The 16,796-nt window shown below is 30.0% G+C and overlaps 1 protein-coding gene, 1 non-coding gene and 1 pseudogene across 8 annotated transcripts in view; 1 reads left to right on the top strand and 2 right to left on the bottom strand.

The window, feature by feature from the left end:
• Positions 1 to 16,133, top strand: part of LOC145242232 (protein-cysteine N-palmitoyltransferase HHAT-like) — a 132,291-nt gene extending 116,158 nt beyond the window's left edge. For 6 of the 7 annotated variants that reach the window (XM_080105232.1, XM_080105234.1, XM_080105233.1 and 3 more), the window contains 5 exons: positions 1,377 to 1,412; positions 5,555 to 5,756; positions 6,444 to 6,588; positions 11,946 to 12,126; positions 15,099 to 15,440. In XM_080105232.1, the coding sequence (XP_079961358.1) occupies positions 1,377 to 1,412; positions 5,555 to 5,756; positions 6,444 to 6,588; positions 11,946 to 12,112 (550 nt within the window). In that variant the 3' untranslated portion in view covers positions 12,113 to 12,126; positions 15,099 to 15,440. Of the gene's footprint in view, positions 1 to 1,376; positions 1,413 to 5,554; positions 5,757 to 6,443; positions 6,589 to 11,945; positions 12,127 to 15,098 lie in introns of all 7 variants that reach the window. The other variant, XM_080105230.1, reaches the window with a different exon arrangement.
• Trnah-aug (transfer RNA histidin (anticodon AUG)) lies at positions 897 to 969 on the bottom strand. The gene has a single exon. It is a non-coding gene; the product is annotated as a tRNA-His (tRNA).
• LOC145243341 (5S ribosomal RNA) lies at positions 15,585 to 15,701 on the bottom strand (annotated as a pseudogene).
• Positions 16,134 to 16,796: the final 663 nt, after the last annotated feature.

The raw sequence follows: 16,796 nt of genomic DNA, 5'->3' as shown, positions 1-16,796 counted from the left end.
TGAAATCCATTTGCCATTCGAACGTGATCAGACATATGACAGTCAAGATTCTGATCTCAACAATCAGCCTATCAGAAAGTGGGTCATATTGGTGACATTTATCTGTCAGCCTGATCCATTCGCACTGGGTAATTCTAGGAGGCCTTGCTTCTTGTCTTTCGGATTGAGTAATTTTTATTGCTGACCGAGCTGCCAGACAATTTTTTATAGGCTAAAGTGCTCCTCCTTTAGGGACACTGGCTTGATTCTTCCCACTTTCCAACCTTGTGTCACATCTTGCTGTGATGGGAAGAAAGTAAATAATATAATTTGTAGCAGTTATGGTCTATGAATCATGATGTATACTTCTGCAACATACTTTTGTTAAAACACTTTTTGTTAATTATACCATTGTGTTCGTCTTGATTATTACCGGTGTGCAAGGTTACAACACATTATGTAAAATAAATAAAATCTTCACAGGAACATTACTGTTATAACTTCTTTCTATCTCTGTGCATTTAACGTCACTTTCCTCTTGTTAAACATTTTGCACATTCATCTTAATCACTTTGTATGCGTGTCACGTTAGTACAGTGGTAACGTCACCAACTTTGAATACAGTTTTGATTTCGATTCTAGCTGATACTTTTTCTAGAAGCTGTCCTTCTTGAAATTCACAAATCGATTTAAGAATTTTATTGAAAACAAGTGGCTGCACTGCATTGGCACACACAACACCGAGTCAAACACAAAATCGAGTACACTCAACATCGTCTTACCATCAATGCTTACCCTGTGAACTCGGAGTATGGGAAATCTCCAGATGCACAAAACAAAATCACTGAAAAAACAAAAATACCCTAAGGGTAAGGATAATGAGTAAACGTTAGATAAAATGATGGTTAAAATTATTACGAATTTGCCAGGATTCGAACCTGGAATCTTCTGATCCATAGTCAGACGCATTATCCATTGTGCCACAAGTCCTGTCTGTATGCCAAGAGATGTTACCGCGACTGTATACAGACAGTGCTAAATTCCGTTGACATGGGCAGGTAACTTTTTTGACAAGTTTATGAAACGGCCCCAAAACCTTTATTTTGGGCTTTTTGTGTGACTCAGCGTTGTTTGTTACGAAAATCTAGGGATTCCCACCTTTCAAGGAAAAAAAAAAGAATTTTTCAATTCGGTGCATCCATTCAAAAGTTTTATTGGTATATAGGCACACACACGTAAATAAATAAATAAACATTTAGAATTTTATTAATAGTATAGATTAATACAGTCTTTTATTTAGTCATTACATTAATTTTATCTAACTTTTCTTTTTTAATGAACTTCTTATTTCATCACTCCATCCTATTTTCACCATCATTTTTCTTTTTATTTTCCAGGTATTTTGACAGAGGACTTTACAGTTTCATGAAAAGGTTTTAATTTTTATACTTTTTATTGATTTTGTTCTTCTATTGCTGTCGGATCAGGTTGTCCGAAGATATTGACTTAAATGCACCAAACGTTGATGTTATTGTTACTTTATTTTTTTTCTTCTTTCCTTTTGCAAATCTCAATCATGTTCTGCAAAACATGTCATAACATTATATATATATATATATATATATATATATATATATAAAAATGTAACTGTTGGTTCGTTCGGAATTGTCTAAAAAACCACTGGACAGATGGCCTCCACGTTTTGGTATAATATGTTTACTATGTCCATGTGTGTTTTTATATATTTCTTTTTAATTATAACATTATACTTAATTTTTCTATGATAAATAGGTGGATTTCTTTGTACCGATAGGCGATTTTTTTTATTTAGGGACAATTATTTATTACTGCTTCCTGTCACGTGACCAGTGTTTCTAATTTAGCAGTTTTCCTGCTAGATCTGGAGATTTCGTTTACAATCTAGCGGGAAATTCTAGAAAATCTGGAGGTATTTCGCACCCACACACCCGCAAGCACTTGAAAATACTTTAAAACATAAAATAAATTCATTCATGTAAGTAAAAAAAAAAGTAGCATTTATTGCCTTTGGTAACAATTATTTATTGATTATTTGTTTTGTTTTTCACCTTTTTTTCGACTAACAATTCTTAAATCTCGCTATAAAATCGGTTTTTGGGGGTGGGCATTCCAACCTTCGAAGTTTAGTTTAAAATACGAAATTTAGAAGTATTTAGTCGAAAATTGTAAAAAGCAAGAAACAGCAAAAAAAAAAAAAAAAAAAAACTATATCAATACAGTAGAATTTAATTATCTACCAACCTAAATACTTTTAACATGCTAAAACAAAGTTTTTTTGTTTTTTATTTTTCTAATTTCAAAATATGTTGCACCATTATTGTGATGTTTAATTTGCAGTATATTTCAATTTAACTTTTATTATAAAAAGTTTGAGTTTATGATTTGTTTCCTGCAAAAAAAAAAAAATACCCTCTCTGAAAAGACAGGTAAAACTAGCTGATAAAATACGGGAGCTAACCGCTTCAATATAATTCCAGAAACATATAGTGAGAAAACACGGAACATTTTATATATTGAATATACTATATTTATAAATTTTTTATGGTAAGAAGTGAAAATAGGGAGGTTTTTTTTTGGGGGGGGGGAGAATTAGCAATTTTGGAAAATTTCAGATGATAGCGATTTTCTGGACATATCTTTCACCTGATCTCGCGGGTTTTTTTAAAATCTCAGTTGCCAACACTGCATCACTAAAAAACACTACAGGCTTAATGTAAACAGAATGTGTTTACAATATCGGTAAATTTTCAATGGGTTTAATCACATGATTATTGATAAATTTACCACACGTGGTCGCTTTCCTATTAAATATTAATCGAAAAATGAATGTCGACGTTCAAAGTGTATAAACATTTTGACCCCTCCCTTTACTTAAAAATTCACCAAAAATCAGGAAATTAACCAATTTTAATGAAAATTGCAGTATTTATCAAATGATGATCGCAGAATATAATGAACTAATTATTTTTACTTAACTCTTAGTGAAAATGTTTTATTTTGTTTAAACAAAAAATACCTTTACTAAAGTTATGGTTTTCAGTAGTAAATAAAAAACGCAAGAATTTATTTTTGCTTTTTTTATATAAATAAAGCATCGTAATTTGTAACAATAAAACATAATTTTTACAGTAACATTACGAAAAAAAAAGCCCCTAAAGTCTGTATTAATGAATTCGATATAACTCGAAGAAAAATGAATTCTCGCATACTATTCAGGAAATTAAAGATTCAATTAGATTCCTATTTCAGTCACCTGAATTATTTAGGGTGAAATGAGTTTAGGAATTTATAGCCAAACCTAAATATTTTTTTTTTCTAGCATTAATACAGTAAGTTAGGTAAAATTTGCATAGAATACTCTGCTTTACGGTTGTTGTAAAAAAGGAATGGAAATTTGAATTTCATTCCCTTTTAAATTCGGTACATTTTTACATTACGTCCAACTCATCGTTCACATTCGACAAATCAACTTTTATAGCTTTTCGGGTATGCTGGCAAGGTTAGGGGTGTCTATTCCGAAAGCCGTTCTTAACATGGGTAGATTGGTAGGTGTGTCAGAAATTTTGTGAAAAATAGTGAATAATTCCACCCCTTTTTTCCAAGCTTATAACTCCTCGAAAAATGTAACTCAAGCCCTAATTTTTTTCAATTAAGGGAGCAAGAACCAAGGTTTCATAAAAAAAAACAAAAAAAAAACATGTTTTTTTCTTTTGTTGTTTTTTTTATCTTTAGCACTTGCCTACAGGGTTCGATTCTAGGCTTATCTTAATATCATTTGCACTTATCTCGTATTCTTCTTATTTACATGGGAAGGGGACAGCACTTTCCATGTAGCATATATATATATATATATATATATATATATATATATATATAGAAAACGCAGCTCTTAAACCAGATATAGTGATTTTGGGACAGAGCAAACAAAAAAGCGACCATGATAAAGGTCAGTGTACCCAATGATACAGGGCTTAACAGAGCTGAGAGGGAAAAGATAACAAAGTATCAAGGACTTATGTATGATATGAAACGAAATTGGAAATTAAAAGACGTTTCAATTATACCAGTCATCATAGGAGCAACTGGGCTTATTAAAAAGAACTTTAAAAAGTACATAGCAAGCATACCCGGTGAACCAAGTGCAAGTGAAATACAAACGATTGCACTGAAAGGGACGGCTAGAATACTGAAAAGATCTCTTGGTTGGACTCACTAAAATAGGGGTAAATATCAGACATCTGGTTGGATGTCCCACCCCCTAGAAGAAAAAAGTTTAAGAAAAATGAAAAAAAAAAAAAAATATATATATATATATATATAGAGGGTGTTTTGTTGTTGTTTTTTGTTTTTTTTATAGAGACGTTGAACTTTAAATAAAAATAAATCACAGAAAAATACTTTTACTATTTTTTACTATACAAATATGTGGTTTATTCCAAAGATTAATGTTTGGCATTTATAATTTACATAAAATTTCAGATATGTGCCCACCAGCTTACATATATATGGCGTGATTTAGATGTTCAATTTTCACAACTCTATACATTAAATTAGGTTGTAGTTCAGCAATAACGCATTGAATGTTGCCTTCCAAGTGGTTTATTGTGTCTAGTTTATCAGCATAGATATGGGACTTTACATATCTTCGAAGAAAATAATCTAATGAGGTTAAATAGTATGAATGAGATGACCAGTTAACAGGTCCATTTTGTGAAACATTCATCAAATGTTTCTCTCAGTAAGTTGATTGTGCTGTGTGGCATGTCTTTGTCCTACTGAAACCACATGTCTGTAAAATTAATGCCTTCCACTTGAGGCACAAAGATGTTGGTATACATTTTTCTGTATCGCTATTCAACCATAGCTTGTAGATTATCATAATTTATAACTTCTATATTTTGAATTTGGACCCCTATGTTCGATTAAAATACCACCCCCTCTCTTAAAACTAATGCACATATCCAAATTATAAATTTAAAAAAAAAAAAAAAAAAAAAGGCCTTACCAATCGCTTTCTTTCTGTTTCTTCTTTTTTGTTTTTTCTTTCTTTTTTCATATTTGGTTTTTATTTTTATTAAAACTTAATCCTCGATGAAGATTAGAGGTTGTTTTTGTCACCTGATGAAGTCTATTTAGACTGAAGCAATAGATTTATTGTCACAACTAATCGGAATTTTGTTTAATTAAATTGAACAAAATAATATATATGTATAATTTTGTATTATTCCAAAGTTCAAAATTTTATTCATTTTTTTTTTTTTTTTTTACAAAATAAAAAATTTTGCAGATTTGTTTTGTTCACAGAAAACAATTAATATTTGTATGTCAATATTGGATATCTTCTTGAATTAGATTGTTATATAAACTTAAAGTGATATACTCAATAATTTTTTTTTTTTTTCAAAGTGTCCAGAAATATTAAACTTAGTTTTCTGACCGAATGTGTTATTGTTACTCCAAAGACACTGCCGCTCTCAAGCTGTGCTCTGATTACCATATGTTTCTTAACATATGGTAAATGTTTCTTTCTTTTTAGGTATATTTATGTACCTGCTGGCGGTTCCAGAAATGGCAGTTTTCTACAGCTCTATGCCTCTGCAGTCAGCTTTGTTTACATATTCTTCTGGCATGGAATGACCGAACACTTGTTTATCTGGACAGCCCTAAACTTTGTGGTTGTAAGCATCGAGTCATTAGCAGGCAAGACTCTCTTCTTCCCTGTTTTGACTGATATTTGGGTAAGGATTTCTCCATTCCTTAACATTTCACATACATTTAAAATCAAACTGTGATAGTCGTTCATCATATTAGGGGTGCTCAGGCTAGTCCTTAAACTGTAATTTTTACAGATTTAAATAAACAATATATTTTTTTTATACAAATTAATAAAACTTAAAATTATTGATGGGATGATTCCAATATTTTTCCCCGATTCTGACACAATTACTGATTCTGCACTAAATTCCCAATTTTGATTCTTTATAAATCTTTAAATATTTAACTATAAAATTATTTTTTTTCTCGATTATCATAAAAACACATGTTAAATGTGCAGATATTTTCTCAAATGTATAAACATATGGGGGGGGGGGTGACCTCTACACTCTAGCTTTGCTGTACCAAATCAATAAATATTTATTATTTTATTAGTACTACCAACAGTGGGAAATTTTGTTTCAAACAAAATCTATTTAAAAAAAAAATAATTAAAGGAATCGTTTTTGGCATTGGAAAATGGGTACAAATTTCTCCAATACCAATTCCGATACCCCAAAAAGTTCCAATTCTTCTGATTTCGATTCTGATTAATCGTCCCAACTTAAATTAGTCAAACATTTTCAATTTGTGTTTCATAATTATTAGTTTTATAATTTTTTGTTCACTTGTAAATGTATTTTTATTCTTATCATTATCTTTTTCTGCAGACAAAGAAAATGTCTCCTCAAAATGTACGTCGGTTCCATGCACTTTCAGCGCTTCCAACTCTGCTGGCCTCTTGTATTGCCATCTTCTATTTCATGAATGGGAAAGAGGTTGGCACCATTTTTCTCAACCGCCTCATCATCGAAGGTACAATTATCAAATTGACCGTTTGTTGCATTTGGATTTTTCGAGCTACTGTTCTCATCTTGCAATCTTGCATATCATTCTCGCAGCATTTCTGCTGATGTCACCTCTGACCTTTTTCAGGTGCCTCTTGTTGAACTTCAGAATCTTTGGCCTCTTTCCATAAAACTAAATTAAACTAAATATAGTCCACATTATGATCACTTGCATCTAGCATAAAACTAAATTAAATATAGGTCACATGATGATCCTTTGCACTTAGCAGCTATGTTCCAGAATTCATAATGATCATTTAATTAGTTTAGGAGTGAATCCTGAACATACAAATATGTCTACATATACACATATCTAACTTTATAGACAACATATATACTCGTATACAACATATATACTAAAAAAAAAAAAAAAGAAAAAATAGCAGGCTCCTTCAGTCTTGGACAGACTATGGATACCCAGGAAGGATTGCCTGCATATGAAATTTTTGTGGCAGGAGGTGCGCAATCTCCAACGACACCTCTTCTGAGACAACATTGTTAAATAGCAGTGGCAAGTAAAGTATGGGACAACTGGAAACAAATGCCAAGATAAACGGAGAACACATACAATGCCTAGAATTCCCAAATGGTCACCCATCTGATATTAACCAGGCTCAACGTTGCTTAACTTCGGTGATCTAATGAGAACCGGTGTGTCAACGCGATTATGCCGTACACAACCTATATACTCGTACACAACCTATATACTCGTATACAACATATATACTAGTATACAACATATATACTAGTGTACAACATATATACTAGTGTACAACATATATACTAGTGTACAACATATATACTAGTGTACAACATATGTACTCGTATACAACATATGTACTCGTATACAACATATGTACTCGTATACAACATGTATACTTGTATACAACATGTACTTTTATACAACAAATTAGGTTGGTGCAAAAATGTTGTTTTTATATGTATACTTGAACGTCAAAAAACATTATTTTTGCACCAACCTAATATATACTCATATACAACATATATACCAGTGATTCCCAAGCTCTTTTTACATTGCATCACACTCTTGAGTTTTTTAAATTTTTGCAGCATACCTATCGCACACAAAAAAGTATTTTCTACTCATAAAGCCTTTTTGCAATAAAATAATAAAAAAAAACAAAGATTATATGAGAATTTTTTTTCACATAAATCAACAAATCCTGTACTCAATATCTGGTATAGAATAATAATGGTGAATGTCAGTCGGACAGTTGTGCCTGGTGTTTATTAACTACTGCTGCAATATGTGAGTGAATGTGAGAGAAACACACACTCTTAACTCTTCTTCAATATTTTAAAGTCTTCCATTTTTTTTTTTTTTTTTAATGTTTTGTTAAGAAAATCCTACTTCACATAGGTACGAAATTAAGAATTGCAGTAAGATTTTGATGGCTTTTTTTTTAATTTAGAGTTAGATACTCTTCCATAACAGAAATCTAAAAGGCGCCGAATGGCATTTGTGCATACTTCAATTTGAGACCACGATCACAGAAAAGGCTTGCTCATTTTTCATTTTTGCCCTTCATATAATTCAATATTGTAAAGGTTGATGACTGATAAATCTACAAACAGACTAATAAATTAAATGTATTTATTAAACAAAATGAAATTAAATGGCTTCTAGCAATTATCTCTTTGCAGAACATCAGTTATGATTCTGTGGCACATTACTGTGCTGCAGGACAGTGGTTGGGAATTACTAATATATATATGTAGATATCTATATAATTATAAAACTTAAATGACCTTGTAACAGGTATTCTAACCCAACATCCGGTTTACGAGTTCCGGTTGCGCATGCGTACACAAACATAAACCATAACCGCGTAAATCATCAACTCGACAATAAAACGTATTGCTTTACTGTGTACATTTTCAGCGTCTCAATTGTTTTTTTTGTTTTTTTTTTTGCGTTTAAATTATCAAAATAAACAATTGTTAATACTTTCTGCCATTTTTACATCGTTCATTTCCGCATAGTCTTAATTAGTTTTATTGGACTTATTATCACATATAAATTAAATATTTGACCAAATGGGTCATGAATGCTTGTTTAAAATAAATGAAAAAAAGGTTACATTTTATTTTTATTTTCTATTTAAAATGCTATTCTTAACATGGGGAGAGTGTTTTTAACTATTCTGTATTTTCAATTAACAATTTCATTTACAAAAGATATATCAAAATTTGAATTTAACTTTAAGTATTATGGTATCTGTTCAGTGCACATTTACCTATAAGTATGGCAAACTACTTATAATTCAATGGATCTAAGTTTTTTTTTTTTTTCCAAAATAAACAATTATAAACAGAACGACTCATAGAAATCTATCTACATTCTTTTTTCATTTCATAGAAATGTTTCTGTTATGTCACGAAAAACTATTTTCTTTACGTCACAAGTGTCACATTACATTAATTTCATAGCTAATATAACATACTGACCCAACTGGTCACGGGTAGTCTAGTATATATATATATATATATATATCTATAAAAACAGATGTGTGTGCCACAGACGATTTCTGATTGGTTAATCCAATAATCACATCTCCTAAAAAACTATAGTTCTTACGCTCTTAACGTTACCATAAAATATTTTGGTCTTATTTATTGTCCATCTTGGAAGGGTTTAATTTTTTTCTAACTTGCCATTTACAAATTACAAAAATACGAAACTTACAGACATCACAATCCAACCTCCGACTCAACGTCCGCCATTCACACAACAGGAAAGCAAACGCTGGACAGATTATTAGTACTACTACTACTACAAACAATACAGCACGAAAACACGCACACACACACACACACTCACGTCCACTACCGTCCTTGGCTACGTCACGTTATGGCAACACGATAAATACACAGTAAATTTGATTTTCTTCATTTCTACGCAAATATTACGCAAATATAAATCATATAGAATATCTGTATGAATATAATTACACATAATAGTTTAATAAAGATGATCATCGTATAAGAGAACCGAAAAAAAAACTAATAGGGAATTTGTATAAAGTTGTATTTTCTTTTTAAATAAATAGAAAAAGGGGTGTTGATAAGACTATCGATACTTATACAGTTTAGTGACGACATTAAAAAATGGAAATATTGAAAAAAAATTTTATTGTACGTAACTGTTATAGACTGAAGTTCTCCGAAAAAAAATTTCACTTCATTTGATCAAGTAGTTTTGTTCTTACAGCGAAAAACAATTATTTATCACGACGACGTCAACGTGGCCATTTTGGAAATGTACCTAGCAGAATACCTCCATTTTAGGCCAAATTTCACAATCTAGCCTTTTTTTTTCTCGCCATATTGAGATGCGCACAACACATCTGCAATTTTTTTACGTTTTTTTTCTTTTTTTTTTTTTTAATCTGCAATTTTTTTGCGTTTTTTTTTTTTTAAATAAGAATACTATTGAATATGCAAAGAAATTGAAGAATGCAAAGAATTGAAGAATTTTTGTACAAGATTATTTTCGAAACATGCTCAGTTGGACACGCATGGATAACTTCGAAACTTCGTTTATTTACTTCTGTTACAAATTAAAAAAAAAAAACACCCCAAAAAATGGCATCTGTCTTCGCAAAAAAAAAAAATCTCATTCTGGTGGGGGAAAAAAGGGCTGGATTGGCCTAAAATGGAGGTATTCTGCTATGTACGGCAGTTACCTGCCCTTGGGGAATTCCTGGGCCTGCAATAACATTTCCAAAATGGCCACGTTGACGTAGCCGTGATAAATCATTGTTTTTCGCTGTAAAAAAAAAACTACTTGATCAAATGAAGTGAAATTTTTTTTCGGAGAAATTCAGTCTATAACAGTTACGTACAATAAAAATTTTTTTTTCAATATTTCCATTTTTTAATGTCGTCACTAAACTGTATAAGTACCAGACTATCAATACACACAAAAAAATATAGATTTATTTTTGGGTAAAGTTCCCCCGGGTTTTCCTTTCACTTCAGTAAATAATGGTCTTTTGTTATATATATGGCGTACTATTATCCTTATATATATGATGTTTGTTTATATATATGTATAAGTGATAGTGTCTGTGTGTGTCTGTGCGTCTGTGTGCATTTCCCTACGCTAAAACTCTGTCAATTTTAAGCCTACAGATTCGAAATTTGATATACAGGGTACTGAGATTTGGGAAAATCGATGTGATAGGTTTTCGGCAGAAATTTGGCGATTAAGTGGTCAATATTCAACAATTAGACCTTTGAGAACTCTACCAAACTCCTCCTACAATTTAAGGTCTGAACACGTGATATTTTATATATAGATTCCTTGGACATGGATCTAACTTATTAACTTTACTTGATCCCTAAACAATAAATGTTAAGAGGTCAAAATAGGGGTCAAAGTTTAAAAAAATTGACCGTTTTTTTTTTTCCTCAGCATACACTTCAAAACACCTGGGCAACGCCGGGCACCGATTGCTAGTATATATATATATATATATATATATATATATATATATATATTGGAAGTTTTTAGCCTTTAAAACTATATAAAAAAAAAATTACTTAATTTTTATATTTTTTATCATTCGTTGGAAAACTATTTAGTCAGTAAGTCATTTAATCACCTGCAATCAATGCACCAACTTGCTCGCTTGAATTTACAATAGTCCTAATGTTAATTTTAGGGATCTTCAGTTGTTTACCATGAAACATTGTGTGTATATATATATATATATATATATATATATAAATAATTTCATTCCTTCAAAAGAACCCTGAGTTGGTCTTCCGGAATGAGGAGTGTTATTGAGGTCAAAATTACCATGTTTGAATCTGGTGAACCAATCTTTAACAGTTCTCTCAGCTATAACATTTTCTCCATATACGGCACAAATATCTTTGGTCACTTCACTTGCTTTTTGACCTTGATTAAAGGCGAAAAAGAGTAGGTGTCAAAAATGTGATTTTTTTTTTTTATCTACTTGACAATCCATTTGACAGTTCTGAAAAATGAAAAATAAATTTTCTGAACAAAAAACGATGATCATTTTCTTATAGAACAGAACATGTGCTTTCTAATGATATATAACACTTTGCAAAATATCAAAACATGTTTTTTATGAAACAACAGGAACTTATGCAACAACCTAATGTTTGTGATAGAATATAATCTCAAAGTTATGTTATCTTGTGTGAGGGTTACTTTTGTGATTTACTAATTGTCTTTCTTTTTGCGTGCTATCTTTGTCTTTTGCTGATCATATGTTGATGAATTTCATTTATTTATTTTTTAAATAATAATATATTTTTTTTCTTTTGCAGCAAGTTATTCCACTCTTCTGATTCTTATTGTCTGCCTTTACACATCAATTCAACTTGGAATGGAATATCGACGCTATGAGTATTTTCGGGAAAGACAAAATATGAATATTAATTTAATCCAATCGTGTCAAATGGAATTGCCAGGTTTCAAAGCTCATGGGAGTTAATATCAATAGGAACGGTAAGTTATGGTAACTTTTTATATTTTCAGAATTTTTTTTAAATGCGTATTGATATTTTATATTATTAAGACTACTATTTAGTGATGGGATAGTTCCAATATTTTTTCTGATTCCGATACAATTACTGATTCTGTTCTAAATTCCTAATTTTGAATCTTTTATAACCTCTAAATATTTAGCTATAAAGTTGTCGCTTTTTTTTTTTCATTTCAGATTATCATGTAATACATGCAAACATAAAAAAAAATACACTTGTGGGGGTTACTCTATAGATTTTAGTCTATTTTATTATATATATATATATATATATATATATATATATATATATATATATATATATATGAAATTTATTTATACAAACATTGATGGCTACATATGTGCATACATGTTTCTGTAATCACCCGCGTTGGGGGATTACGTATGTATGCACATATGTAGCCATCAATGTTTGTATAAATAAATTTCATATACCTGCGCAGTTTACTCATTGAGCACTATTTGGTAGACACGTGTTGTTTCATTGGATGTACTTCTAGGAAACTAAACTCTACTGGCTATATATAATATATATATATATATATATATATATATATATATATATATATATAAACTCTACTGGCTATATATATATATATATATATATATATATATATATATATAGCCAGTAGAGTTTAGTTTCCTAGAAGTACATCCAATGAAACAACATGTGTCTACCAAAATAGTGCTCAATGAGTGAACAGAGCAGGTATATTAAATTTATTTATACAAACATTAATGGCTACATATGTGCATACATGTTTCTGTAATCACCCGCGTTGGGGGATTACGTCTTCAGGCCAAGAATTACTGTCGAAAGTGATATTTCAACCAAATACATTTTCCTATTTCGTTTGTCAAATTAGAATGTAACCTGGGTGGAAGCCATAAAACAGTGAGAGGACAAGTGAGATGTGTGTGGATGGATGTAGATTGAAAGGCACCGGTCAGTACTTAGTGACCATAGCTAATGTTCTTAATTTACAGACTCCAAGACAAAAAAACTAAATTCTCAAGTACCTTATGCCATAAAAACCAAAAGATAGGTTGGATAGGGGGAAGAGGAAATGAAAAAGATGTTTACTATCTTCAAAGATCTCACTTGTCTTCTCACCGTTTTATGGTTTCCACCCAGGTTACATTCTAACTGGACAAACGAAATAGGAAAATGTATTTGGTTGAAATATCACTTTCGACAGTAATTCTTGGCCTGAAGACATAATCCCCCAACGCGGGTAATTACAGAAACACGTATGCACATATGTAGCCATTAATGTTTGTATAAATAAATTTAATATATATATATTTATATATATATATTAGTATTGGGCTGATTAATCGGAATCGAGAATAGAAAAAATCATAACTTTCTGCGGTATCGGAATCAGAAAAATTTGTGCCTATTTCCTGATGCCAAAACGATTCTTCTAATTATCTTTTCTAATTTGATTATTGTTTAAGAAAAATTGTAATTGCTAGTAGTAATAATAAAATAATTATTTATTGATTTTTAGATGACCAGTCAAACTAATATCTGTAGATCTTCACCCTCACAAGTGTGTTTTTATGTTTGAGAAAATGTGTTCATTTAGATGTTTTTACAGTAATCAGAACAAAATACCAATTTTATAGTTAAATATTTAGAGATTTATAAAGAATCGGAATCAGGAATTTAGTACGGAATCAGGGAAAAATAATGGAATCGTCCTATCACTAATATATATAATATATTATTTTATCATTATATTTATATTATCATGTTATTATTGTTATATGCAATAGAAAATTAATTTTCAAACAAAAATAAACAAAAGGAAAAATTTTTTAAATATTGTTTTCGCTATCGGAAAATAGGCATAATTTTCTGATTCAGATACCCAAATAATTAGTTTAAAAAAAAATTACATTTTGGTGAAATTGCAGTCGAGAATTTGTGAACAATAACAAATAAGTATTCTTTTCCAAAATGTCTCTATACTAAAAAGTAAAAAAAAGAAAAACCTGTATGATGTACGTACATGCGATGAAGGCAAAATATCATATTACAAAAATCACATGAATTGATCAAGTAGTTGTATGTCTTTAAACGTAGATTAAAATCAAGGTATAATGTCTAGAATCCTTCTTCCAATTTTAATCGAAATCCATTACATGATTTTTATTCTAAAAATGTCTAAAATTGAAGGCTTAAACTAAAAGGGTCTTAAGAAGAAATTGAAATTCAATGCAAAGAAAAAACATTTTTTAATTTTTAAATGAGTTGTTTTGTCCATATGATATCTCCTAAAACTCTTTCAATCACTTCAAAGAAATTTAAATATAAAGGATATTTATTAATTGATGTTTGATATTGTTAAAATTTTACATTAGACTCTTTTATTCTTTTTGTTATTTTGTTCTGTTTTGGATGTTTTTATACTAATGGGTCATCATTAATCAAGGCACAGGAGCCACTCAAGGATAAGGGTTAATAGGATAGTCAGTTGGATTATGAATACCATACTGAGAAGATTAAAACTGATCAGATTAAAAGAGACAGAATCTGATTATTTAATTATATTTGTTAACATTAGACTTGAAAACGACCATGTTGTAGTCAGTTGAGAAGCAACCTACTGACATCGTGTTACACAGATGAGAAAGAATTCTAGAAAAGAAGCTTTGTTCACAATTAAGTTGACTTAATTTTCACAAAGAGCTTCCACTCATTTTTTTATGAAATTAAATTAAACTAAATATAGTCCATATTACCACCCCTGACATTTAGCAGCTGTATTCCAAAATTCATAATGATCGGTTAATTAGTTTAGCAGTAAATTATATGCGTACAAATACATAGACATATGCACATAATTGATTTCATATAAATAGATTTGTTTAAAGAAAAAAAAAATGTTCTTTTTTTCTATTTTTTTTTTCTTCTTTTTTTTTCCAGGTTATTTTGAAAATTCTTTGAGCAAGCAACATTCCATCCATGACAAATCCTATTGTCTTCCATTAGGAAACTCGGCATTTAACAGACCATGTATATTTTAGGAACTCTAATTATTCTAGCACTTGAAAGGTACATGTTTAGCATGATACCATGTTCATGGTATTATGTTTAACATCACTCAAATGCCACATCTTTTACAAGTGTAAATGAAATCTATATTTTAAAATTTACTTGGTCTCGGAATGATATTTATTCTCTTAAAAAAAAAAAAATTAAAATCCAGTTATCAATTTTATTTTCTACTTGTGAAATTTATTTGAAATGAAAAAAATGAAACTGCGACACTGACTCTAAAACGGGTTTAACCATATTTTTCCAAAGGAGGAAGTTTCATGGGAGTATGAAATTCACAAGTGTGCCCCAGTTGTATGTATATCCCCATTAAATTTTGTTTTCAACTCTTGCAGGGACGTGTTGAGGTTCCCCTACATACAGCACCTGGAATTTCCAAATGGTCACCCATCTGGTACTGACCAGGCTCAACATTGCTTAACTTCGGTGATCTTACGAGAACCGATGTGTCGATGTGATTATGCCATATATATTCGTGAAATGTATTTGTAGAGGTAATACACAAAAGAGTATTTATAAAACTTTATTTCTTTTTTTTTTTTAAATTACATTTTGGTGACATTGCAGTTGAGAAATCATAAACAACAAATAACGGTTCTTTCCCAGAATTCTCCATTACTATGAAGTAAAAAATAAAGGTACATACATATGATAAAGCAAAATTATCATATTCCAAAAGTCATGTAAATTAATCATGTAGTTTTATTTTTGTAAAGAAAATCAAATTTTGTGAGTATTGGAGGAGTGACTGTCTCAACTACCATTTAAATAAAAAAAAGTTTCCAAAAACAAGGGAGATAACTCAGCAATTAAAAATTTGCGAAATTTATGTTGTAATGCCTACAAATTCCCATTAATTGCTTAAAAATGATTTTCTTTATTAAAATAAAATTACGTGATCAATTTATGTGATCTTTTTTAATATTATATTTTCATTTCGTCACAGATTTTTGTTTAGTTTTGTTTTTAATATAGGAGGAATTCTCCACAAGAACCCAAATTACTTACCCCAAATTCAGTAGAATTTAATTATTTATTGACCTGTATAATGTATACTGAAGCTGTTTGATTTTTTATTTCAACATTTGTTTTTCTGGTCTTCATGTGGTTTATTTTCACACTGAAACCAAAATAACATATTGTGAGGCCTTACTTTGGTTAAATTCATGCTGGAAATATAGTAAAAAAGAAATATTTATTTTATCACTAATCTTAGTCTAACTGGCACATACTCTTCTTCTTGACTAACAAAAACATTTGTAAAATCCGAATTAATCATTTAATTTATTGAGGTAATTGTTGCGTTTTGATTTGCACATAATCATAGAAAATAAAATTCTGAAATGAAAAAAACAACTTAATTTCCATATGTTAAACGTATTTAATTCTACTGTAATTGCTATAAATTATGTGTTTTTTTATTTACGACTTTTTGATTGTTAACTATACTGCAGTTTTACTTTCATTTTTTAAAATGGTAATTTTATTACCCTGAAACATTTTTCTTTGAAAATTGGGGCAGTACATATGTTTTTCTTAAAGAAATTAAAAAATTGAAAAAAATGC

Source organism: Euprymna scolopes, chromosome 21, assembly GCF_053919585.1.
Source record: "Euprymna scolopes isolate OS-2025 chromosome 21, ASM5391958v1, whole genome shotgun sequence".
Lineage (NCBI taxonomy): Eukaryota > Metazoa > Mollusca > Cephalopoda > Sepiida > Sepiolidae > Euprymna > Euprymna scolopes.
This window is presented reverse-complemented; position numbering and strand designations above follow the sequence as displayed.